We start from the raw sequence: 24,721 nt of genomic DNA, 5'->3' as shown, positions 1-24,721 counted from the left end.
GTTTGAATTTCAAAGTTAAAGTACATAGATAAGATAACTCAAATGTATTCCAGAATTATAAACCACAAAAACATGAATATAAAATATGTAACATAATAGAATTTACAAAATGACATATTCCATAATAATACATTATTACAATCATTGCACAAAATCTAAAGAAGCGAAATGCCTTTTGGACCTCGAAAAATCTTGGAGCTGAGGGACTTGTGAAGGAATGAATCTGAAATTATAAAAGGTTACAGAACAGTTAGTAAACATAATTGAAAGGTCCTCTAGTTGAAAAGTTAAAGAAATTATTTTATAATTATTTAAATACACATATGAAACAACTCACCTTTCCAGTTTCGGCAAGTTCTAGAAACTGCGGCCACAACAGAAGTGTAAGAATTCTGAGACAAATAGTGCAGCCTACTCTTCCAGGAGAAGAAGGCAAGGGTGATGGCTGCCAGTTTGCAAGAACTTTTCTTCTGGCTGGAAACTGCAAACAGAAAATTTTATTACACATTCTACGTCTCTTCATTAATATAGGACATTTAAAAAAGTTACAGTTACCTGAAATGATGCTAGTGGAGTAACACTGGCTGTGGCTGGAGTGACTGTGTGGGAGTCACCAGGACTCTTACTGACATGAGGAATAATGGCTTGAGTAGCTCCAGGTCTACACGGTGTACTCCTAGGTGTTGATGCACTGGCAAAGGTTTATTCCCGGTCATGAGGAGCCACAGCTGCAAACCAGAACCAAAACATTAAGAAAAGCTTGACAGAATTTGAAAGTAAGGTAAAATTAGTTGTTCAAAACAATCAGAGTTAAAAGTTTATTTCAAGAGGACTAAATACAGTATAATTAATGTCATGGCTTATCTAATATGCCCCACACAAATTATGATTATAACATTAAAGATTACATTTCCAAGGACCATAACCAGCACACTGCATTGTATATGATGATGCTAAATAACACATATATAAATTGAAGGGGACACAGGGCTGAATTTATTGACTTCTTCAGAGACTGCTGATAAAAATATTTTTATGTAGGGAACTTGAAGTACTTGATAAGAAACCATGTCAAGAAAAAACATACTTCGTAACTTAAACCGTTCTTGGGTTATAGTATGTTGAAACATTTTTGAAATGCTCAACCCAAAACTCCAAGCGCTTATAAAACTTTGTGCTGTGGAGTTGGGGTGCAAAAAATTATTATAACTATAGAAGGCTTTCTTGAATTTCAACATCTTTCTTTAGATTTAATATTGGTCCATTTTACTGTCCATGAATTTCCCACACTCTTGCACAGAGCTTTAAAGAGGAAAGTGTTCTACAATAACCACCTACCACAGAAACACACTAACCTGTTTGTGTCAGATGGAAAGTGGAAAACGGTCTTGCAATCACCTGATACAGCAAAAGCACGTCACCCCGGCACAGAACACTTTATCTTTTTCATTTCCTTGGTCAAAACGAGACGCTGCATTGTAAATAATATTCGAAATCACGAAATAAACAATCCAGAATGAAAGCAGAAACATTCAAAGAAATGGTGCATGTTGACACACTGCAGCCAGCCATCCCCAGAATCCCCAGAAAATTATTATGGTTCGCAATTATAATTAGAAGGAACTGACATTAAACAACGATGAAACGTATACACCAAATGTGCTTAGATATGAATAACAGTGACGTTAAAATCGCCAGCTGGGCGACCAAACCAGAAAAAATAGGGTTTTATGCCCCTCATTTGCAGTTCCCAAGGTGGCAAGATCCCAGGCCGGCTATGGTGGTGGGGGGACGGCTAGCGACCGGAAACAGCCATTGCAGTTGGCTGGGGTTGTCCGCAACTCCCTTGTTGCCGTCTGCGTCTGCCTCCTTTGCCTGCCACTCAGCCGGGCGGCGCCACGGCGCTCTTTCACGGCCGCGCCCTGGTTGGTGGAGTGGGGGAAAGGGGAGGGGAGAGGGAAGGGGTGGGCAGGGAAGGGAAGGAGCAGGGCCAGATAGAAGAGAGGGGAGGGGGGGAGGGGCACTGGCCCGTCGGACATAGGGCGTTAGCTTCCAGCAGCTCGCGAATTGAAGGTCGGCGCCGCCGGTCCAGCTTGCCTCTGGCATGCCAATCCCATTCGCCGCCTCAGCCGTCCAAGCGCTACCCACACATCAAACTGCCCAATCTGAGGCGGATAATGTCGCTCACGATGCCCAATGGTTCTCGCGGACCATCTCGGACGAGTGCGGGAGGGCCTTTGCTACCAGTGAAAGTTGAAACTTGAAAGCGGAGATCGTATTTAACTTTATTGTCGCGGCGTAATTTGCACGTTTGTTTTTATGACGACGTAGAACACGCGAGGGAAGACTGTCATACTTGGCGGGAGAGGAGGTGGGTCGGGAGGAGGGGTCTCTAACGAGTGGTCTAATGAGGGCGACACGAGAGTAGGGATAGGCCACACATCCCGCCTCAAGTGCAGTGAGTGGACTGGAGACAGCGGTGTTTCGTACAGATGATTCCGCGTGTCGCGAAAACGTCCATTTCATCAACCGAGTCTCGCAAATTTGCAAAGCTGTAACCGTATAGGAGGCAAAACTATATATCGCCAATCGGACTCTTGATTCTTCTCTAATAAGAAAGAAAACACGCACGCGCGCCCGCGCCGACTATTAGGAAGTGCAAATAAGAAATCAATTGACTTTTATTGACTGGCAAACAAAAACGGTAAACGACACCGCGCGGGCCGAGCATACATTACCGCCTTTCTCCCAATGATAGATGGGCCGGCACATCTACATAAGCAATCAGTGTAACGGGATCAGTCCCGAGCCCACAGCGGGCTGGGCCGGGCGCGTCAGAAAGCGTCGGCTGGGCTGGCTCGCCGGCCGCGACGAGGAGGGAAGGCCCAGGGCGCCCCGGACGCAGCCCGCTTGTTTATCTCGGGGCGCATCCTGCTCGCGCGGGGGGCAGCCAATGGGGACGCGGCCCAGCCTCGGTCGTCGAGGCAACGTCCAATCGCAACGTCTCGGGGAGCCAATGGGGGAGGCACGGGGGCGGAGCAGGGCGGCGGCGCCGGGGTTGGGAGCGAGAGAGAGAGGGGCGGCCCTCGCGCACCCCTGGCGAGGAGCGGGAGAGAGAGGGCGAGTGCGGGCGCGAGCGCCGTGGGCGGTCTCGGGGAGGAGCGGCGGCTACCATTGGAGTGACAGTTGCCCCGTGTTGCCCACCGCTGGGCCGCAGCTGGCTACCTCCCCGGCACTCCGCAACCCCCTCGGCCGGGACGGACGGCCCTCTCAGTGGCTGTTGCAGCGAAACGAGACAATGCAGAGGAAACAACCGGCGTCGTCGGTAGTCGACAGTGGGTGCGCGCGTGTTTAAGTTTCCCGAGGAACGCGTAGTCTACGGTGCTCCCGTATTCACTGAAGGGGCCTCCTAGTGATGTTCTAAGAAAAATCGAGCTGCGCGCAGGATCGCGCTGAAGATATCATCGCCATCGTAACGCGAGGGTACGATGGAGAGCGTTGACAGCGGCACGAAGACGCCCAGCGCGTCGTCGACGCGGGAGGCATCACCACCCGCCTGACTCCTCGGCGTCGTCCTCCCTGCGCCTCCGCCAGGATGCTGCGCGCGCCCGGGTCGTCCTACCCGACGACGGAGCGCGGCGCGCGGCGCCCCAAGTGCGCGCGCTGTCGCAACCACGGCATCATCTCGTGGCTCAAGGGCCACAAGCGGCAGTGCCGCTTCAAGGGCTGCGTGTGCGCCAAGTGCAACCTCATCGCGGAGCGGCAGCGCGTGATGGCGGCGCAGGTAGGTTGTGAGACCGGCTCATGGGCCCGGCCTGGGGCTGTGCGCCTGTCGCTGGGAGGGTAGGCCGCTCGCCGCGCCGGAGTGTCGCGCGCCGGGCTACCCGGAGCCCCGCAGCCAACCCAGCCCGGAGAGTAAAGGTGTGTGTGGTGCAGGTGGCGCTGAAGCGGCAGCAGGCGGCGGAGGACGCCATCGCCCTGGGGCTGGCCGCCGTGGCCACCGGCACGCAGTACGGCTTCCTCCCGCCGGGCCCCATCTTCGGCATGACCATCACCGCTCCTAAAGGTAAGATCAATGTCTCCTTCTCACTCGTCACCGAGGCGCCCCAGTCTCGCCCTGTCTTTCTCTTGCCCAAGACGACTGTTTCTGATTCGCGCAGGCGGCGCCGCAGCGGCTGATTCCAACAACAACGCCAACCACGAACAGGAGGACGACGCCGAAGGTGAGGGCAGCGACGGGCGGCCCGAGGACCGCGACAGCGAGCTCAGCGCCCCAGAGCACGAGGAGGGGCCCGGTGAGCAGCAAGGCGATCATAGCCGCAACCGGAGCAGGTGAGACACAGCGAGGCAGTAGTGCATTGAGGTTCCCGCGCTAAGACCGTTGTCGCTGACCGCGTCCTCGCGCTGCCCAGTGTCGCCAGCGCGGCTCCCAGCCCACCGCCCCTGCCGCCTGCTGCCCCCGCGCGGCCCGCGCCCACAGCCTCCTCCCTGGACCTGCTGGCGCGGCTCTTCCCCACCAAGAAGCGGTCAGTGCTGGAGCTGGTGCTGCGGCGCTGCGAGGATGACCTGCTCCGGGCCATCGAGCACTTTGCGCCTGGGTCCGCGGTGGGCTCGGTGGCGCCTGGCCAGGACGTGCCCACCCAGCTGCACGACGCCCGCCGGCCGCCGTCCTCCCCTAGGGTCGTGGCGCAGCAGTCGCCACCCGCAGCGCCACCGACCTGCGCACCCACCCCGCCGCCCCAGCAGAGCGCGGCGACGTCGCGGGGGTCAGCCTTCCGTCCCCTGCCGCCCCCGGTGGCGCCGCCGCCCCCCATGGCGCACCAGGGCGGGCTCAGTCTGCGGCACCCGATGCTCTTCCCATTCCATCAGGTAAGCAGCAGAGGCGGGGAGGTAGGCCTAGTTGTTTTGCAAACATGTAATACGTAATTGACAACTGTACCAGGTGGCTGATTAACCCCGCGCACTTCTTTATTTAGACTGTACCGCACGCACGAGTGCGGGCGGGTTGCCTACTCGCCCGGCCCGTAAGGCGCCGTGGACAGGGGCGATAGGCAAGCCCGCCCGCACTCCCTGCGTGCGGTACAGGCTAACTACAGAAGTGCGCGGGGTTAATCAGCATCAGCCACCTGGTATTTTGATATCGGCTTCGCACAAGATCGTTGTGTATCGTTCTAGAATATTTCACTTGATCCGCTCTTTTGTAACTTGTAACTTCATACCAAGCAAGTAAAACTTCTTGACCAAAGCCGTAATCAAGAGCACAGTTTGTTTTTCCGGGTGCTCCTGCGCGCAGCCGTTCCTTTCATGTTGACCGCTCCTTTGGCAGGGTGGCATGGGGGGCGTTGGCGGCCGCCTGCTCAGCCCGTGGTGCGCGTCGTCGTCGGACCTGCTGCTGGCGCTGCCGCCCCTGGGAGGCACCCTCGGCCCGCCACTGCCGCCGGGGGCGCACTCGGCGCACGGCCTGTTCTTCCAGCCCCCTCCGCTGTGCCTGGCGCCGCCGCCGGCCCAGCACCCACAACCCCCCGAGCACGGCGCCGAGCCCCGCGGCGGCCACGACTTGTCCTGGCTGCACGTGCACGCCGGCCCCCACCAGCACCTCGCCGACCACCGCACGAGGACGATGCCACCGTCGCGGCGCTCCCCGGACGACTCCACTGATTCCGGTAACACCGTTGCCCTCGTCGCTGACGGCGACCGTGGCGATTAGCGCTAAAAAGTGTCTGAGGATGCATCCGTTTGAAAACACGTGACATTTTAGCGCTTATTTATAACCCTCGGTATTAATTTTTAGATTTATTCAATTACGGAGTTTAAGATTTTGTTGAGTTGAGCATATTTTTGGTCTCAGCTTTGTACATACCGTCTTTTATTTTATTCCGTGTATATTACTGCCAAAGATTTATCTTAAACCAGGTCGGTGAATAGCATCGACTTGTTACCTTGTACCTGCCATGTAAAATCGCCAATCAATCGATTATACCTCTTCATTATTGTACTTACATGCTGCGCTCGCATAATCTCTTACCCATAACCCCTTTCCTCTTGTTTGGCACCACTGGACTCACTCGCCACCGGAATGTGTAGGTACTGCGCAGCCCTCTTTCAGCCTGCAAACACAGCAAGGGCCCCCGGGGAGTGCCCAACGACAGGAGAAATCTCTGCCGAGGAGGGTCCTCCAAGGGCCGGCAGGCAGTAGTCACCGTCTTCGCCATTCTTTCCGCCACCCGGTGCGAGCAGGCTGCGGGGGAGTTTCATCCGACAAGTCAACAGACGTGGCTGCCCTACGGCTGCAACCCCTCCCCCCCCCCACCCCCACTGCCCACACCCACACCTCGTGGACGCGCTCGGCGCTCCTATTCTGTTCTGTGTACTCCGTGTAATCCCCCCGGGGCGGCGATCGCACCACCGCACTGTTTTCTCCGCCAATTACTTGAGACTCGGCTAAAGATATTTTGGCAGGGAAGTGGTCGGGTTTGTTGTTCAACTGTTCGACGATGAGGGGGGCATGGCGATGAGTTGTGCCTCTTTTTGCTTCTCCACTGCTGGCACAGGCATACCCATGAGCACCGGCCTGCGCGGGGGGCCTTGCGGCGGCGGGCGGAGGCCGCATTTCTCCCGCTCACGCCACTCTCGAGTTCCCTCTGGCGGAGGTAAAAGCTTGATGTGTGTGAGGTGAGGCGCGGAAACGTGTCATTCTGAGACCCTCCCCTCCGCCCCACACGTCGGCTGCACCCCTTGGCGCCCGCCCCACCCCTCCGCGCGCTCGCGCCAAATGAAAACTGATTCTAAGTAAACATTGGCTGACGGATCCGCTTGCCGCCGCCGAGCCGAGCGGGGGAGGGGCGGGGTTGGGGTTTGTCTCAGGAGAGCGACGAGGCGAGCCGGTACACCAACGCGCTGTCGCCTCCAGCCCGTATCCACGCGGATTTTTATCTCAGCCTCTACTTTCCACCCTTGGCCAGGATTTGTGAGGAAATGACGTCCGAGATGCAGCGCACGTACCGCCGCGACAAACGCCTCGAGGAGCGAGGTGAGTGATGTTGGCGGAGGTGGCCACCCGGATGAACTCCCGCTCGGCCCGGAATATCTGCGGGGCAATCTGAGTGTGTGTTTATTCGGGACACTGGCCCTCCCGCCTCCCCTCCCCCGCCCCGGCGGCGCACCACCGCCCCGCAATGTTTATCTTCTTCTCCATTTTACTCTAAGCGAGTTTCTCGTGGCCGCCGGTGTTTTATTACCATTTCTCCCCTCGCCAAGTGGTTAGGGGCGGGGCGGGGGTGTTCTTATTAAGTTACCCAAGTAATTCACCTTCTCCCGCTGGGGCCCCGGGCAGGCGCCGGCCACGTGGCGGCCAGTGCGGGGGGGGGGGGGTCACGCGTGGACACATGTAGACACGTGGGTCGGGCCCCGTGTAGGTCACCTGGTCGCTCATGCTGGGCGGAGAGCGGCGACATTAAGCGGTTTGAGTTAAGAAGGACCGCTACTGGCGTTATGGGATCTGCTCGAGACTCATGTGGGGTAGGCCTAAGAAAAGGGGGGGGGGGGAATCAGGCACCATAGAGGAAGAATCCTCCATGCTCGTCACTGACGGCAGAGTGACATTAGGGGCGCAGTGACGCGTGGATGGTGTGATTGATCAGATTTGGGCCTTTCGGTGTATCGGGTTGCACAGCGTGCAGGAGATACTCGCCGGGGCCCCGACGGCACGGGGTAAGCACGGGGAGGAGGGACTGAGTAAGGTCCCCGCCTTCCCCTTAGTAGTTGTGTGGCAGCGTGATGCCGGGAAAAAATCGCCCCCTTATAGTCGTCGGTTGTTTTTCGAGGGTCAAACAAACGATACACACTACAAGAACGGGAAGGGTGGAGGGGTGCGGCGGTCGTCAACCCTTGTCCGCATCCAGCCTCGACAACCTTCCTCGGGTCACTGTCATCCTTCGTGTCACAAATGACTCGACAAGTGAAGAACAGGCCCCCGCCCCTTCTGCCGCATCGACGGTTGCACTCGTATCCGTGGTGAGAGAGAGCTGACCGACCACCCCGTCCCACCCTTGCCCGCGCGGCAGTTCTCTGACTTTGAAGCGGGGCTCTTCCCTAGCGTTTAGCGGGCGTATTAAGGCGTACACGGCGGAGGGTGAGCGGGAGGTCTAGTCGAGACGAGTCGCTTTGAGGTTACCCAACACAAACACTGGTGGCCCAATGTGCTAACTGCTTGTCGAGACCCATCACCCGCCCAGGAAGGGGGCAGCATCAGCACCAGCCCGTCGATGTGTGTGGCACATGTGTCTCTGTTCTCTTTCTTTGCTGCCGCGCAGTCGAAACAAACGGCAGCTGTTTCGGCTTCCGTCGACTGCTTTAAAATAATACATCCCCGATAACAGTCACGGTGGGTGGTTCAAATGGTTCCTTTGGAAATAGACGGGGAGGGGGAGGGGGGAGGGACGGGGGAAGGCCGCGGCCGCTTAACACCTGCAACTCAGATATCTCGTTCAAGGTCTCCTTTCGCACCCATTTTCCGGTAGCGAAAAATATAACGAGTTCAGGACAAGTCACTCGTCGTTGTTTCCCTGTAGTAAATCTGCAGTAAATCCGGACTTGAATACCCTCGCGCTCCTCACGCCTGGCAGCAGAGGAGTTGAGCTGGATGCGGCATTCCCTCCGCCACTCCCCCATCCACAAACACACACGTTACCCGTCTACTAGTCCTCCAAACACTCGGCCCTCGGCCGCCGTGTATTCAACTTGCGCCCCTCGGGCCACCTTGGGCGGGCCGCCCCGCGCCGCCCTCCGTCTCCTCCCCTCAATGGACCGACTGTCGGTGCGGCTAATGGATTTGGTATTTTGGTTCGGCGGCCGGGCCGGGCCGGGCCGGGCAGTGTGGCGGTGTGGTCTTCCCTGCCGCACGCCGCGCCACCCTCATTGGCCTCTTGTGCCAGTTTGATTATTACGCTTCCGGTCCCGACAATCATCATATCAGAGAAACACAGAGTCTCGATTCAAGATAGTTATATAATATAATCCTTTAGTAGAAAACATTTACAAATTTGTTTCATATTCATAAAAAATTAGGATAGAGCGATCCCACTTCAAAGTGCCACTTATAGGCAAATCCAAGTCAGACCACTTCTTAATGGAATATGTATCACATGATATCAGTCTAGATTATAGTACAATGTATCTCTGGCAAAACGTCATGACAGCAAAACCAAAACATATTTCTTCAAACATTGACAAAAGTTTGGGAATATTCAAATGAGTATTTTCAGTACTTAAGTGATTCGAGGGCAGGACCCTCCATCTGGAGAAGCATCTGGATCCAGGAACATCACACCACAGATCACAGAAAATCCAATAAGAATGGCAAGAAGTTTCAGAAGACGGTCTCCACCTGAACACAAAGACATAAATTAGAATAGACATCCACTTCACAAAATTAATTTTAAATACTGGCATAAATTATCATTTTGTGCATTGATTTGGACATACCTTGATTAAGTTCATGAGGCAAAACTTCAAAGAAGGTTACATAGAAAAATGTTCCACAGGCAAGCCCCTGAAGAATCCCATTGACAGCAGACTCATCAACAGAATGGCCAAAATCTTCAATGCCCAGACCAATAGCTATACCTATAGGTGAAGCTACTGAAAATATGAGATTGGACCTGATGCATGACCACAAGGAAAGCCTGCTTTGGGCCAAATTTAAGCCTAATCCAAATGCAATGACTGCTTTGTGAAGACCAACTGCTAAGAGGAACTGAAAGAAAGAGAGAAAGAAAATCAGAATACTGCCATTCAAATTTGAAGAAAAATGTGCCCAATGAATTTTCTGAAGAACAGTAAAACATGTTTTCAGAACCAACCTGCATTACACTATCAACATCAGGCTGTAGACCAATTGCTAAGCCTTCAAATACTGAGTGTAGTGATAGTGCTGCAGTGAGCAGAACTGAACGGAATGTTGAGTGAGGGTCTGCATCAACTGAAGCCACCGAATCAAGGGAGCGGCCATCAATACTGGTTGTGAGGGGGTGATCTCTCACACCAACAACTGAGCCTCCCCGTCGCCTGACTTGATTAACATCACTGTCTTCTTCGCTAGACTATAGAAAAATATTTAATTAAATCAATATTATTAAAACTAAAACTTAAATTTAAAGTGATCACAGAGGGACACTTACTCTGTTGTGAGATATATCTCTGACATTCGCACTTTCCTTGTAATCAAGAACAATTTGTTCCATTGTAAGAACAAGGAAAAACCCAAAGGCGGTAAGAAAACCAGCCACAGGAAAGCCATGACCCCAAGAAGCCTAAGAGATAGAAAAGAACATTTTAAGATTCATAATACTTATATATCTAATATTAAGACTAAAGTAATATGTTTTATAATTACCTTGTTAAGTGCCTCATCAACTTCAGGAAATAAATGAAGTAGGCCAGTTGCCATGAATACTCCACCCGCAAAGCAGCTTAGCAAGCTGACAACTCGGGCATACCTACAACACAGACACAGTTAACGTTACTTATTCATTAGAGTAAATTTTACATTTATTTTGCAAGGAATGCTTCTTACTTTGCTTTTCGTGCCTGGTCAACAGTATGTCTAACAGACCACAACAGCCATATCGGCAGCATACAGAAAATCAACGTTAGAAGCAGTAAGCTCCAAAGAGCCGCCAATTTTGCTGTACTGACATCCATTTTATGGCCTCTAAAATAAAAATTAGATAAGGGTGCGTAAAGATTATTCAATGTCTTTTGCGTTTTTATAGTTGGTTAGAAAGTAATAAGAAACACAATACCCAAACACCTCTAAAATAATATACTGCTTGAGCTAAATTTAGCATGTTAAATTACCTCCACCCTATCTTTTTAGGGAAACACGAACACAACCCTTAAGACTGGGTGTCTTTCACATTCCAAAGTACTCAATCGAGTCTGTCAGTTTTACTCCGAAGTCCAAGAAAATCAGCTGTGAGTTTGTTTGTTTTGGGTTGGATGGATGTTTGCAGGGTCAAATTTCTCCAACTCTTCGCTTCGCACTCCTATCTGCGGGCAGGATAGCAGCACCAGTATGAAAAATCTATGATATGCTTAGATGTAGAATGGCCAACCCCCAAAAGTTAAAGATATTCCAAAAAATAACCGTTTAAAATAAAATAAATTCTTTTACTCACGATATTCGTATATCGTTAAAGTTTTTAATTTTAATTGTGTGCCCAGTGGACTAACTTTTTGGTACTTTCAAGCTTTGTAAAACTGTGCTCCGAATTTTGTGGGGTACTGGCCTGAAACTGACACCGGCGCTTTACTTTAAACACATTTTCTGGACGACCATTCCGAAATGGACACTTCTGATGTGGAATCATTTTGTTTGCGTCTTCCCAAAGTTGTCAGTATTTACATTTAGTTGTCGGTTCTTTTCAGATTGATGATTGCTTTAATATACGTTTCATACTGCTTTTTCTGTTGAAGTGACAAATAACTGAGGTTAACCTCAAACTTCAAACAGCTTGTCAACCAGTTGGCATTTGTTTGTTATCGTTCTTTCGTTCTTTCTTTAGTTCATTCTTTCAATTCTCTTCAGGAGCTGCACGCACACCTAAATGGATCATTAAGTGAGGATACCCTGCGTGTCTTGTGCATGGAAAATCCAGACTTGAGTTCTGATGAAAAGATAAATGCATTGATATCCTCTTTTCATCTTAAAAACCGGTCTCTGGAAGAGTAGGTTGTGTTACTTTCTTCAGATTATCACACAATATGGTGAATTAAACAACTGCTAATTTAATATTACTGGTTACAATTTTAGGTGTTTCAAAAAATTTGATATTGCTCATGCGGTAACTATTAATCCTGCAGCTGTAAAGAAAGCCACCAAAGATGTCATATCTGACTTTGCTGCTGATGGCGTGGCTTATCTGGAAATCCGGACAACACCACGTTCTGTGCCAGGGGTCATGTCCAAGAGGGAGTATATTCAGGCTGTTGTTGATACCATTAAGTATGTTTAACATCGCTACAGGCTACATTACTCATCCTACATTTAGAATTCTGTTTAAAAATTGTATTCACTTATTTATATTGCTTCTGTTTCTTAGGGATGTGCCGTCATTCATTGGTCCTAATAAATTTATTGTTGTAAAATTACTCCTGTCTGTGAATCGTCGAGAAAGTCCAGCAGAAGCAGAAGAGAATATCAGGGAAGCAATTGTAGCTAATGCTGCGCACCCAGACATAGTTGTGGGCGTGGATCTGAGTGGAAACCCAAAATGTGGAAACGTTGTACAAGATATTTTACCTCTCTTCACTCAAGCTCGTATATCAGGCCTGAAAATTGCTTTACACTGTGCAGAGGTAAGTTTACGTTTTTACCAATCAATCACTCTGAGGACTGAATTGATTTTTTTTACCTCTGTTTAACTTTTCAGATTCCAAATGAATATGAAGTTGAGGAAATGCTGAAATACAACGCAGATCGTCTTGGTCATGGCACATGTGTTCACCCAAGTCATGGTGGTACTGAAAGGTTGTGGAAACTATTTCTAGATTCTAAAACACCTTTGGGTAAGAATACATTTTTTCCCTCATGACTGTGTATTAGTGGCTGATGCTTATAGTAATTTTCTGTTTCCTTATTATTGAACTTTAGAGGTTTGCCTCACATCTAATGTGAAGTGTAAGACTGTGGAGAGTTATGAGAATCATCACCTTCAGCATTTACTACAGCTCCAACATCCATTTGCAATATCGGTGAGAATTTTCTGACTGATTTGTCATTGATTTGTTTTGCTTTCTATAATACTCGCATAATGTTTCTTATATTTGCACAACAATTTTTCAGACTGATGACAAGGGTGTGTTTTCCACAACTCTTTCCAAAGAATTTGAATTAGCTGCCAAAACCTTTAATTTATCTGCTTTGGAGCTGTGTCACTGTATTGAAATGGCAATCCATGCATCATTTGCTTCTACTGATGAGAAGAAACAACTAATGAGTGAACTGTCTGCATTTAAAACTAAAGAGGGGCTCGCCTAATTACTCATATTGTGATATTTTAAGCTTTGTGATTTATTTTGTGTTTATGTACGGTTTTATACGATAGATGTTTGAGAATTGATAAATAGTTAAAAAAAAATGTGTATCAAATTTTATTAATTCAATTTTTCCTTGTATCATATCTTAATTCATTGTACACTAGGAGCTCTTAAAAAATCAAAAGAAGGTAGTTCACCTATTGAACAGCATTATTTGACAGAGAACAGAACAGATGAAGGAAGTTCAGGCTTGCTTTCAATTCTTATTTTTCAAAATAGAAGTTTAGAAGGCAGCTCATTCTTTTACTGACCAAATTTACCTCAAACAGCATGTCTAGTGTGTATAAATAAACTATGAAAGCTAAATGAACTTCAATCCTTGTATTGGCTATTAGTTGCATGTTTACTAGCCTCAATCTATCCACACTATAAATTTAGTTTATTTACTTTTTTACAAGCAGTCTGCCTACAAAATATCTCTATATTAAATAAAAATCCAAACAGAAAAGACAAAGTTTACAACTGAATAGGATAGTTACCTATAAGCTGAATCCTAGATACATCTACTACAGTAGGTCATCTATTTGACAAAAAGTAAAATATTAATACCTCCATTATATTTCAAAATTCTGATCTGCTATCTGAGCAGACCTGTAGAGTAGAGTTACATTAAAGTATCACAAAGATGTTGAGTTCAAGGAGTGTTTGCTCTTTCGACAAGTTAATGCCATTTCAGCTTGCAATCGACTCATAACATTGCTACAAACACCTCAGCCCATTAGACAAAAACAAACTTAGATAAAGCAATCATTTACAGATTCGTTGTACAAGAGCAACACAATCATTTATCATTCCGAACTCAATGTAGTTTGTATTGATCTATAGTTGGAGGAGCGCCAAGCGGTCCTCGTGCTGCCCTCGCTCATCGCTTACTCTTCCCCTTCATGGTGAAACGCCTCCAAAAGCTGGTCTTCTTCCCGGACGAGTCCGTCTCTGGGAGAGTGCCGTCGTCATATTCATCGAGATGCTGCTGCTGGGAGGCGACCGAGGGCGGCATTCCCCGGTCCGCAGACAAGTCCCTGGTCGGCGAGCCTCTTGGCGAGCCGTGGCCCGAGTCCTGGTCGTCACAGCCACCGCCCCCACGGCGTGCGGCCGGCGCGCAGGGCGGGCAGGGCGTGCACGCACTGGCGGCCTGTAGCCCGCCCTGGGCGCTGCCCTGGTCGTTAGCGCGGAGCATGTCCAGGAAGTTGGACTCGCGGCTGGTGTGGCGTTGCGCGTATCGGGACGGCGTGCCGAAACTGAGACTCTGGATCAGCTGCTCGTGGCTGTTGATGTCCTCGACGCGGAACTCGGTGGGGTCTTCAACGAAGGCCTGCTGCAGGTCGCGCATGATCTTCTTCCGGATCGTCTTCTTCATGGACAGGTGCCGCTCTAGGTGCTTGACGTCGCGCTCGGTGAGCGTGCGCGCGTTGTCCCTGGCGCGGGATTTCTTGCTCTTCTTCTTGTTGGTGGGCGCGGCCTGATGCTCATCTTCCGACGTGGAGCCCACCGAGATGGCGCTATCGTTGCCCAGGTCGTTGTTCGCCGACTGTTTGCCGTGGTGATGGCTGCTGCCGTTGTGGTGGTAGTTGCTGTGCTGGTCCTTGCCACCGCCTGAGACGAACAGAACAAGAACCGGATTAGTCGCCAGAACCCCAAACCACCCCGCGCAGCCCGGGTCTGGGCAGTACCTTTCACCGCCCTACTGGAGATCCTGGCGTCGCCCTGGAACTGGTAGGTGAGCTCGCTCATGTCGTCATGGCGCGGTGTGACCCGCCACTCGGTGCGGCCGGGGGCCGCGGGGGCCGCGGGCTGGGGGTGGGCGCCGACCTGGCCGCCCCCGGGGGCCGGGCCTCCACTCCAGAAGATGTCCCTCAGGTGAGGGATACTGCGGTCCGACGAGGACATGTTGCGAGCCATGGTCCGCTCTGGAACGAGAAAGCAGTAGTAGTTTTAGTTGTTGCTCGCAAATGTAGTAAACGAAAATTAGACGTCTGAGCAATCAGGCCCCCTCCCTTTCCGAAAAAAACTGAGGAGGATCTTTGTTGACAGGACGCGGGTTGTCGGGTTGGGGGCGTGGAGAGCTCCGCGAGAGCTCATTATCTAGATCACGGTGCCCAGCGGTCGGAAAGGAGAGCGGAAGGCGGGTGGAGGAAGGAGGACCGCAGCGCAGCGCAGGTCACGATAGAGGGCTTCACTTCCTCAAGCAAGAGCCCCGCCCGCCCTACCCGGCCCCTGCCCGGCCGTGGAGCTGTCAGGACCTCCTTGAAAATGAAAGGACCTGTCGCAGAACGAGTCCACGCCGCAACATTCGAAGCGTCTGGCGCTGTTTTATTTTCAATTTCAAGGCAGCTACTACCGCTTTTAAGCTACCCCGCGGCAGCCCATGGCCGCGTCGCAATGTTAGGGCGAGAAAAAAAATGCACTTAGCGACTGACGCCGACGACGCGATGTTGAGACCTTGACAAGACATAAGCCCTACGGCCCTCGGAGTGATCCTGGAGTAACGAGCGTGGCGCCGCTGGTCGGATCGCGCCGCCATGCCGTGCCATGCAGAACAAGGAGCCTCTCGCTGTGCACTTGCTCGCCGCGCCGCCCGCACCGCCACCGCCCTGCCCGACTCCTTTTCAATCAGACACTGCCCAGTTAACCATGCGTCTTGTTGCACAACTAACTTGTCTGCTGTCCCGTCCCCTTCGCGGCTGCCGCTGCCGCTGCCCATTTCGCCTTCGCGTGCACCACGCCACACTCCCTGCTCTCTGCCCCGCGCCACCCCGGCGACCGCCGCCGCGCCGGCGACCACACTACTGTGCCTCGTCCGCCGCCGACCACGTCGAGACCCTCGTCCGCCAGAGGAGAGGTGCTCCCCTTACAGGCCGCCGCGCCACGACAGAGAAACCTCTCCACTCGTTCACACCGCTTTGGCAGCAATAACTTTGGAAAGAGAAGATAAATTAGAATGAGAAAATGATCGCGGCGGCGCGGACGGCGGCGCCGGCGAGCGTGATTAATGGGGCTGGAAACGGGTTGAAGTGGCAAAAAGTTTCCCTGCCCCCCCTCCCCCCCCTCCTCACACGCACGCACACGCTGCACTACTCGAGGCGAGTGCGCTCTACTTCGCCTCGCCACGCACTAGGGCAGCGGCGCGTAGGTGGTGGTGCATGGCTCGGAACTCCCAACTCCGCGTCCATTCTACGAAACGCCACAACATAAACAACACATCTTTAACAAAGAACGCCGGTGCAGTGGCAAGGAAAAATGAAGTAAAAAGACCCACAGCAACAACACCTCTCTTGCTTCCGTTTCCGATCCATCAATTGGAGCGGCACGGTCGGCACGGTTAATAACTCGTAATGATGCCGCCATTGTTCGGGCTCCCGCCGCCGCCGCGGCATTGACATTCGTTTCGTGTTTCATTCACATGTTTTGTAGCCGCGCGCGGGTAGCGGTAGGGCGCGCAGAGCACGGCAAGCGAGCGCCGTTATGGAACCAGTGCGGGCGCCGGCGAGCACCTTGTGAGACCTCTGCGGGGGTCGGCGGCAGGCGGCCCTCCCTACCGCCGGCGCTCTTTGAGCCTCACCTGCCTCTGGACCGCCCGGCCCGGCCCGCGGTTTTAGCTCTGGCAGGGCCGGCAGAACGGCGAAGGGCGCACCTCCTGCTTTTTGCAGCCTCTACGACGTACCGCCAGCCCCCACCCCTCCTCACAAGGCAAGCGCAGCGGAGCCACCACGCCTCGCCACGCTACGCCACGCCACGCGGCGCTATGTAAATCAATAATAACTGTGTAAGGCGAGCCACCTCCGCGGGAACGGACCCGCGCCCTTATTTAATGAATGGACGACGAAGCGTGGCGCGGCGTGGCGCGGCGTGGCGCGGCGTGGCGTGGCGTGGCGTGGCGTGGCGTGGCGTGGCGTGGCGGGGTGTCGCTGGAGGTCACTGGAGCACACCGGCGTGGCGCGGCGTGGCGCCGCCAAGCTTCATCCGCCATCCGGTCCAGCGATAAAGTAATGGCAATAATAATAACAATAATGAGAGCTGCCGCCGCTGCCGCCGCGACGGGGTCGGGGCAGATGTCCGGAGCAGATGTCCGGAGCGACACCGGCGGCCGAGGCGGGATGAGATGGGATTCACACAGCGGTCCGTGCGCTTTCCAATGCAGTCCGTGGGGCCCCTGGGAACTCAGCGCCGCGTCCCGGGCGCGGGACTGCTGTGCGGGATTACAGTTGTAGGAGAGGCGCCTCTCTGGCCGTTCCAATGAGAAATTCATTCATTAACTCGCCTACCCATTCATATCCGCCGACCGCCCGACCGTACGTCCGACCGTCCGTGCGCCCGGCCTGCTGGTACGTGCCGCCATCATGCATTCAGCGTGTTCGTTTAATGTACGTTTACTGTTGTTTGCCCGTATATGATTCACTCAACATTTCCTCACATACACGGAGCGCGCCGCGCGCACATGGCGACAACAAGCGAGCCCCGCCCCAAACAGTGACAGAGTGATTGGTGTGTTTGTTCGGACAGAGCCAATATCCCGACCAAACCCGTGCGGTCTGCTCCCCGCCACGCCGCGCCACAGGACGAAGGCAAGGCATGAGTGGTCGTCGGCGGTAAGGGGATCCGTGGGCGTCGGAGTGGGCCGCATTGAAAATAATACGACAATGCACAGAGTCCGCTCGCTGCCCCGCCCGGCCCAGCTTCGGCACGCAGGCTCTCCACTCCTCTCCTCCCCCGCACCTCTCTTTTATATCGAGGCTCATTACTCTCCGTTACTCTCATCTATGCAACGGTCTCGTAAATAATACGAGGGGGTGGGAGAGGAGCAGTGAATCCAGACGCAAATAGAGGTCCCATGGCGGCCGGGCCGCCCCCGTGTATCCAGAGGGGTTATTAGAGCGCCGTGCTGCCGGTGAGTAGGCCCGCCGCACCGGCGCACTGAGCGGGTGGCCTACCTGACCGCCCGCAGGCGCCGTGCTGCCGGAATGTAGGCAGACCCGCAGCAACGGCGCACTGAGCGGGTGGCCTACCTGACCGCCCGCAGGCGCCGTGCTGCCGGAGTGTTGGCAGGCCCGCCCCCCCGGCGCACTGAGCGGGTGTGCTACCTGACCGCCCGCAGGCGCCGTGCTGACGGAGTGTAGGCAGACCCGCCACACCGGCGCACTGAGCGGGTGGCCTACCTGACCGCCCGCAGGCGCCGTGCTCTCTGCGCTCTTCTGCCTGAATGCCCTTTGCCGTGCGCTGTGCTCCGTGCTCCGTGCGCCCGCCCAGGCAGTTGCGTCAGGTGACCGAGCGGCGTGCGCCATTGTTTGTTACGCGACGGGACGCGACCGGGAGGGACCGGATAGGGGCGGGGAGGGACGTTGCCGCGGCGCCGCGTGGTTTGGTTGGCGTTTGGCACTTTGGTGCTCACGAGTCCACGGCGGCTCAGCCTCCTCAAAGCCCCGGCGGCGCCGCGGGCGGTGATCGTCGAGGAGGCTGGAGGACGAGCCGCTGGACCAGAAAGAGAGAGAGGGGGAGGGGTGGGGGCAGCCGGATGTAACGCCGCGCCGTGTCCGCGTGACGACCTACGAAATATTGTGGCAACGAATCGGCCGATGACGATGTGGTTGTTGTGGCCCATGGTCAAACATAAAATCTGAACTAAAATCCTTTTTAAACTTGGAGGATACTCCATGAACACGTAATATTGTCGTTTGCGAGCTGCTTCTCTATTTCTAAATTTTCAAAAAAAGGGAAAGAAGAGTGATCTCAAGAAGCTGGACCTTAGACTCACAGTTTCTACTCTAATGCAGTATCTGTCCTGACTATTATTTAGCTAGGGTGTATCATGCTCCCGCTACTATGTGATTTTCTTCTTCTTTTGAATGGGGCTTCCGTGGTTTCTGTTAATACCAAGGACCGAAACTCAAAATGTACTATTTTGTTTCAAAAGGGCGGTGGGCGAGGGGTGGATAACTCCCCTGCCAAGTGTACACCCCTAATTCTGCCCAATTCAAACTAATTCAGACCAATTCAATTTAATTCAAACAAATTCAAAACTAATTCAACTAATTCAGTCCAATTCAAGACAATGTTCAGTCAATTCAAGTCAATTCAAGCCAATTCACGCTAATTCAGTAACATAAAATCGCAATAATTCCAACCAATTCAAAACTAATTCAACCAATTCAGTCCAATTCAAATTCAATTCAAGCCAATTCAAGCTAATTCAAATTTAATTCTTGAAATTTGTACACCTAATTTAGGAGTTATCCACCCCTCGGCGGTGGGGCTAGAGTCGGTAGTAAATATCAATTGCTTTCTAGGCTTCCTTCCATGACTGAGTTCCGAGCCCGATTCATCATACATTTTCTTTGACATTTTATTAATTTTTATTTGTTTTATTTTTGTAATAACCCATTCAGTGAGTCTTACTTGCCCAGTAATAGGTCAAACGTTTTGATCACTAGGGTACAACAACAGGCTTCGCTGTCGACCAGCCCCCACAAGTAATCCGTGAAAAACAGTCAGCGAAGCCAATCACAACTTTGAAAAGAAGTTGCAAATCTCTCAACGTATAGTGCTGCCTCTTCACTTCATGGTTATTTCGGCTCGGCCGATGGTGGTTGTTGGTTGTGTTCAAAGCCGTGGTGCAGCGGGTGACGAGGTTGTTGACGGTGATCGAGGAGTGTAAAGTGGACACGGCAGGCTGGCCGGCCGGTCGGGCGGTGGTCCGCCGCGCGGTGACCTCCCGTGCCTCAGTTTAAGGACCCCGGCCCACACTCCGGCGGCGGCGGGCTGGTGGCTGCGGGTGGGAGGAGTCATGACTCGAGTCATGAACTCGCACGGTGGTGCTCCGCAGCTCCCTCGGCGACATTAACAAACCAGGGGCGTGCGTCCCGCGAGGACAAAGGCCGACGTAAACAGCACCCTCCCCCCCCTCCGCCTCCTCCCAGCCGACCGGCAACGCATAACCTTGCTCACGCGGCACGGCACAGGGACGTCGATCCCTCCCGACTGGATCCTCGCCCGATCCTCGCCCGATCCTCGGGCATGGCGACGGGCGGCGGCCGAGGCGGCGGCAGCTCGGTCCGCCGGTGTCCCCGCGTGGGATGGGGGCGAGGAGCGCACGGAGTGCAGCGCGGCTGCAACGTCATATAGGGGGCTTCCCCCTTTGCCTTGGGCCGCGGAATGGATGCAATCGGCGACGGAGAATCGTCACGGTGGGTGGGCCAGGCCGGGCGTGGTCAGACTTGGCCCGGCAAAGTGCGCAACCCCGACGCGACCAACCAACCGGCGAAGAAATGGAGGCCCATACTTAACGCCAGGCAGCCCACTACGCTACGCCTCGAGCTCCGACAACGCGAAATCGTCAAAGAAATGACAAAAGAAGGAACAGGGATAAAACAGGTATGATTAAGATCACATAATGGGGCAAAGACTGAAGACGTTTTGGTAGTACGCTAAAGGCGGTTCCTCGTTTTAAGGTTCAAAATGGGTTCTTAAACGGTTGTAAAAGATTTTTACTTGAAATGAAACCATGAGCGAGCGGGGATGGACCGAAAGCCCCAACGCGAGAGTGACTTGAAGCACCACCCTTAAGTTTGTTTGTATTCCGGATTGTGTCTGGAGTGGGTCTGGCTGGAGGCCACGCCGCGCGCCGGGGACCTCGACGCGCGAGCGACATCAGAGCACTCCTCGGCGAGCACCTTCCCCTTCTCCATGAGCCCGACCGCCCCACCCGCTCTCCCTCTCCGCTTATTCTTCGGCAGTTTCGACCACCAGTTTTGTTCCCTCTCTCGCACTTGCTCTTTTCTTCCTTCCCACTCCCTCTTCGTTTCGTCGTACAGTGAAGGGAAGAAGAAGTGGAGCCGGAGGACGAGAAGGAAGGTTAGTGAGTTCTCGAGTTGCCAGGGAAGTTGAGAATGCACAGTGTCGTGGCGAGTCGTGTCGTGGCGTGGCGTGGCCGCCAGTTCGCCTTACCTTGCGCAATCTCGGTGCCGTGTCGTCGTGGTTCACGCCGTCGTCGGCCCGCGGTAAAAGGGGCAGGGGGGAAGGGGGTAGGTAAAACTAAACAGAGACGAATATATACGACTTTTGTCTTCAGCATTTGGCATGCGGGTTGTCATTCAATACCGTATCGCTTTTCCAGAACAGCGCTGCACCTTTATGTCTTCCCGGAGCCGCCCTGCTCGAGCCCGGGCACGAGCACGCGGGGCTGCACACCCCGCGCCGGCGGCGCACCGCTCCGCCACGGCAACCAACGGTCCGCTTTTGCTATTGTCCAGAGCGTGTTATGTACGCGGAATTTAAAGCGACACGGTGTGTCTCGTGACTTGTTCTCTCTATCTCTCTGTCCTGTCCCGCCCGCCCTTTTTTTTGTTGTAAGAGCTGTTAACGCCAAGGTCGGGCGGCGCGCGTTACACTCCTTGGGGTGTCGACGATGGTGGTAGGTGGGTGTGGGGGTGGGTGGGTGTCGGCCCGGACACGCCGGCCGACTACCGGCTCGGCTCGACGACTCGACTCTCTCTAAACAAGACGATCATACTCGCCTGACGCGCTTAGGAACTCGATAACTGCGACTGCACTGAAAAATGATTGTAAATTCACAAGAAAAATTACCGTTTCTCCTTGTAAAAAACGAACGAAGTTTTCTGTAAGCTCACGTAGGAAAAGGTCAAGCATTTTTGTAAATTTACATAATAAAATATTTAGTTTGCAAGTAAGCTATGTGAAAGAATACTTTATAAATTAAATTACCACACTGAGTCCTCGTTAATTTACGAACAATTTTGTTTACAGTGTAGTGAACTGGATTCAGAAGAAAAGCCAACCGCCTCTTTCCATGTCCTTACTGAGTTGTAAACGAGAGGTGAAAAAAGAGAGGCACCTGTCCGTGAGGGCGCTTGTGCCTCGACCTGTGCCATGCCGTGAGCCGTTCTGGTGCGGCTGCGCGGAGCGGCGCGCGTCCATCTCCGCGGGTCGCTGACTGCTGCGCCGCCGCGGCTGCAACGTCCGCCGATTGTGTTTCTTCGGGATGACTCATCGCCCGCTCCTCTCCCCTGGACGCCTGCTCTCTCGCCCTTCACACCCCGGGGGCATTAGAGTAATTATTTCGAATGCTCGTTTTAGTTTTAATTTGCTTTCCTACCGTGCATGTGGCTATTTTTTGCTATTTTTTTTATCACCCCATCATCTATTCCGCCTAGGTCCTCCGCTTGTGCTGCTGCCGCGTTGCTGCGGTTTCTCGCACCCGCGGAAAAATGGAAAGCTGCAGCAACCTTCGTGTAGCTGTCTCAGAGACAACCATGAAATGAAGGTTTGGGAAAACCTTACAATAGTTGTGTGAACTAACTAAATTTTAGTTCTCTTGACGTCAAATGCAGTGTGTTAGTTTTGGGGGAAAATGGAAAAACTTTGAGAAACTGCCATGGTTTGAGGATTACTCTAGTGCTCTTGAGGTCTCCTCAAATGTTGGAATTTCCCTCATTTTCTAAATATCTGGGGAGTTTTCCTGGAACATGGGAGTTCCACAAAGTTTTCCCATTTTCCTCAAAAGAATCAGACATTGTGTTTACTGAGATCCACTGCAGTGAATTCCATGGTAGGTTGAGCTGTTTAAATCGTCATGCTTTTTGGTTGTCCATCAACAAGCCATGGAATGGCTGCTCCAGCTTTCTATTTTTTCTATGTGCCTACGATCTTCGGCTGAGTGTGTAAGGAGACGTGTGAAGAAAGACAGAGACGGAGGCCGACGGTTCGGTGAGGAGATGAGAGCACGGCCGCGACCACAACCGTTATTAAGGAGTTGAGCCGGCCGGCCCATGACGCCGCGCCATCGGACTATTAAAGCGGTTATCGATCAATTAATTTACATGTTGCCGTGATGATACGTGCGCTACGTGCGGTGCGTGCTCTCGCCCTGACTGAGCAACGAGCGGTGAAGAAGCCAAACCAGGACCGGCCACACTTAGAAAACAGAACAAAAACAAGTTATGTAAACAAAATAAAACTTTGTTAAGCTTAACAAAATGAAGAAATATAATCTTTGTTTCGACGAAAATTTTGTTGGCGAAGTAATACGAGTTCCGTTCCCAGAAAGAATAAAGTGTCGTGTGAGTGCTGCAGTGAGTTGAAAGACTCTGATCCCCATAACTTTCTCATACCTCGCTACTTTTATGTTTTGAGTCAAAGCCCAGCTCCTCTCCTTCACCACCGTAAATTGGAATTGAGGTACTGAGAGTTAGGTTACGTCTTTGGAACTGCGGGCGTGGGCGGGGGTTATGTCGGCTTACGAGCCGTGTGGCGTGGCGTGGCCGCACGGGAGAACGACCCCCGCCCCTCCCCACCCCGCCCCGCCACACTCCGCGCATTGGCCTTCTCATCCCATCTCTCCCTCCGTACTCCGTACATACATCTGCGAAAAAGTGACGGAAAAAATCCGCGGAATGACGCGCGCTGAGTCAGGGCATTGTGAATATGCATCACCCCGACTGCCTGCCCCGCCGACTACTTTCCTTTGGGCTGCGAACGAACGAGTTACGTTATGGGAACCGGCGGGAGCGACAGGCGCCGAACGGATCATCCTGAAAGGCGGCCACGCGACGGAGTACCAGAGGCAGCCCAACAACGAGAGAAGCTGCTGGGCTGGCGTCTGTACTCGTCGCGCCACTGCTTGTTGTATTGCAAAAAATACAGGAGACCTCGAAGGCGAAAAAAATTACCCAAGTGTTGTGTGATTTATTTATCTTATCGATACCGTAATATAAGTCATCAACATTTCCTCCTTCTTCAATTTTTTATAATTTCTTTAATCACAAAAAAACATAACAAAATTCCAGGTCTTAAACACAAAATTTTAAGTTGCTGCCCGTCACGATCTCTCCGTATCCTAGTTTCCGATAAAGGAGAGAGAAAGAGCAAGGAGATTGGTCAGGCCCCCACGCCGCCGGCTGGCTGCGACCCAAACAGAAATGGAGGTCTAAAACCGCGAACTGTTACAGCCACAACGCGTGGTGCAGGGAAGAACGCGGTGGGGAGGGAGGAGGGGATTGCGGACTAAAGACGGGCCCTACCTAACTTATTTCGTGAGTACTATGTATACTACTAATTATATCAACCAACGGTAACCAGCCTGTATGAAGAAACAGAATGACGCATATGTAGTAGCAGCATTCCTAGTGGCGAGCTCAAAGCCATGAGGAACCGTTTGGGGTGACTAGTTGATATAACTTTTTTTTCCTTTTGCATTGCTGCAGCACCTTCAGTCGAGCATGGTGATTTCAGCCGAATCGTAAAATCCTTTCCCTCTGTTTCCCACCTCCTCTCTCCTCACGTCTCGGTACGTCATAATTCCAGTCGCTGTACGTGAATCATTATTCTCCGAACCGAAAGCGTCGCACGACTGCGCTAATGAAATTGTGGAAGCATTCATGCAACAACCGCTTTTATTTTTTGTTATTTTTGAGTGTTGATCGGGGCCGCTTGGACCGTTTTTACTTACTCTTTCATTTCGACTGTTCTCTCAATTTCTCATGATTTCGCTGAGAACACCGCTGGTGCGTAAAGTCCAGAGAGGTTGGGGGAAATTTGGGGAGTGGGAAGGGGAGAGGGTATGAGGGGGTTATTGCACACAGGTGCGCTGTTGTGACTCCGTGGGAGGAGGCGG

The 24,721-nt window shown here is 52.5% G+C and overlaps 3 protein-coding genes and 1 long non-coding RNA gene across 7 annotated transcripts in view; 1 reads left to right on the top strand and 3 right to left on the bottom strand.

Annotated features, from left to right (window-relative positions):
- Nucleotides 1-29: 29 nt before the first annotated feature.
- Nucleotides 30-1,578, bottom strand: LOC113209448 (uncharacterized). The gene is made up of 4 exons (XR_008011778.1): nt 1,356-1,578; nt 556-728; nt 338-481; nt 30-223 (listed from the first exon to the last, which is right to left on the bottom strand). It is a non-coding gene; the product is annotated as an uncharacterized LOC113209448 (long non-coding RNA).
- Nucleotides 1,579-1,916: 338 nt separating this feature from the next.
- Nucleotides 1,917-13,150, top strand: LOC113216217 (adenosine deaminase-like protein). Of its 4 annotated transcripts, none has more exons than XR_008011772.1 (7): nt 1,917-3,784; nt 3,937-4,066; nt 4,161-4,332; nt 4,413-4,869; nt 5,327-5,663; nt 11,588-11,731; nt 11,863-12,001. XR_008011772.1 is itself a non-coding variant. In XM_026427024.2 (7 exons), exons 1-7 carry the CDS (start codon nt 11,345-11,347, stop codon nt 13,037-13,039), a joined length of 1,068 nt encoding a protein of 355 aa, XP_026282809.1. In that variant the 5' UTR covers nt 11,258-11,344; the 3' UTR covers nt 13,040-13,150. The 4 variants fall into 4 exon arrangements, 1 of the variants encoding a protein (XP_026282809.1); XR_008011770.1 differs by having other exon boundaries at nt 11,588-11,727; nt 11,813-11,961; XR_008011771.1 differs by having other exon boundaries at nt 11,813-11,955.
- LOC113209462 (zinc transporter ZIP1) lies at nt 8,987-11,056 on the bottom strand. The gene is made up of 7 exons (XM_026426990.2): nt 10,858-11,056; nt 10,574-10,711; nt 10,394-10,496; nt 10,179-10,310; nt 9,861-10,100; nt 9,484-9,754; nt 8,987-9,385 (listed from the first exon to the last, which is right to left on the bottom strand). The coding sequence occupies exons 2-7, from the start codon at nt 10,699-10,701 to the stop codon at nt 9,267-9,269; spliced, it is 993 nt and encodes a 330-aa protein (XP_026282775.1). The 5' UTR covers nt 10,702-10,711; nt 10,858-11,056; the 3' UTR covers nt 8,987-9,266.
- LOC113209486 (uncharacterized) overlaps nt 13,136-24,721 on the bottom strand; it is a 42,148-nt gene continuing 30,562 nt past the window's right edge. Inside the window, exons 2-3 of the mRNA XM_052272686.1 lie at nt 14,769-15,005; nt 13,136-14,691 (exon numbers count right to left, since the gene is read on the bottom strand). Coding sequence (XP_052128646.1) covers nt 13,961-14,691; nt 14,769-14,997 — 960 coding nt within the window. The 5' untranslated portion in view covers nt 14,998-15,005 and the 3' untranslated portion in view covers nt 13,136-13,960. The remainder of the gene's footprint in view (nt 14,692-14,768; nt 15,006-24,721) is intronic.

This window comes from Frankliniella occidentalis, unplaced genomic scaffold (assembly GCF_000697945.3).
Source record: "Frankliniella occidentalis isolate FOCC.00 unplaced genomic scaffold, Focc_3.1 Scaffold218, whole genome shotgun sequence".
Lineage (NCBI taxonomy): Eukaryota > Metazoa > Arthropoda > Insecta > Thysanoptera > Thripidae > Frankliniella > Frankliniella occidentalis.
Note: the sequence above shows the minus strand (reverse complement) of the source record. Positions and strands in the feature narration are given on the sequence as shown.

Coding starts and splice junctions, on each gene's coding strand:
- LOC113209462 (XM_026426990.2), bottom strand. CDS start 10,701: ATGGATGTCAGTACAGCAAAATTGGCGGCTCTTTGGAGCTTACTGCTT. Junction 10,497..10,573: donor GACCAGGCACGAAAAGCAAA/GTAAGAAGCATT, acceptor TCTGTGTTGTAG/GTATGCCCGAGTTGTCAGCT. Junction 10,101..10,178: donor GAGATATATCTCACAACAGA/GTAAGTGTCCCT, acceptor ATTTTTCTATAG/TCTAGCGAAGAAGACAGTGA.
- LOC113216217 (XM_026427024.2), top strand. CDS start 11,345: ATGGACACTTCTGATGTGGAATCATTTTGTTTGCGTCTTCCCAAAGTT. Junction 11,393..11,587: donor GTTTGCGTCTTCCCAAAGTT/GTCAGTATTTAC, acceptor AATTCTCTTCAG/GAGCTGCACGCACACCTAAA. Junction 12,568..12,652: donor AGATTCTAAAACACCTTTGG/GTAAGAATACAT, acceptor ATTGAACTTTAG/AGGTTTGCCTCACATCTAAT.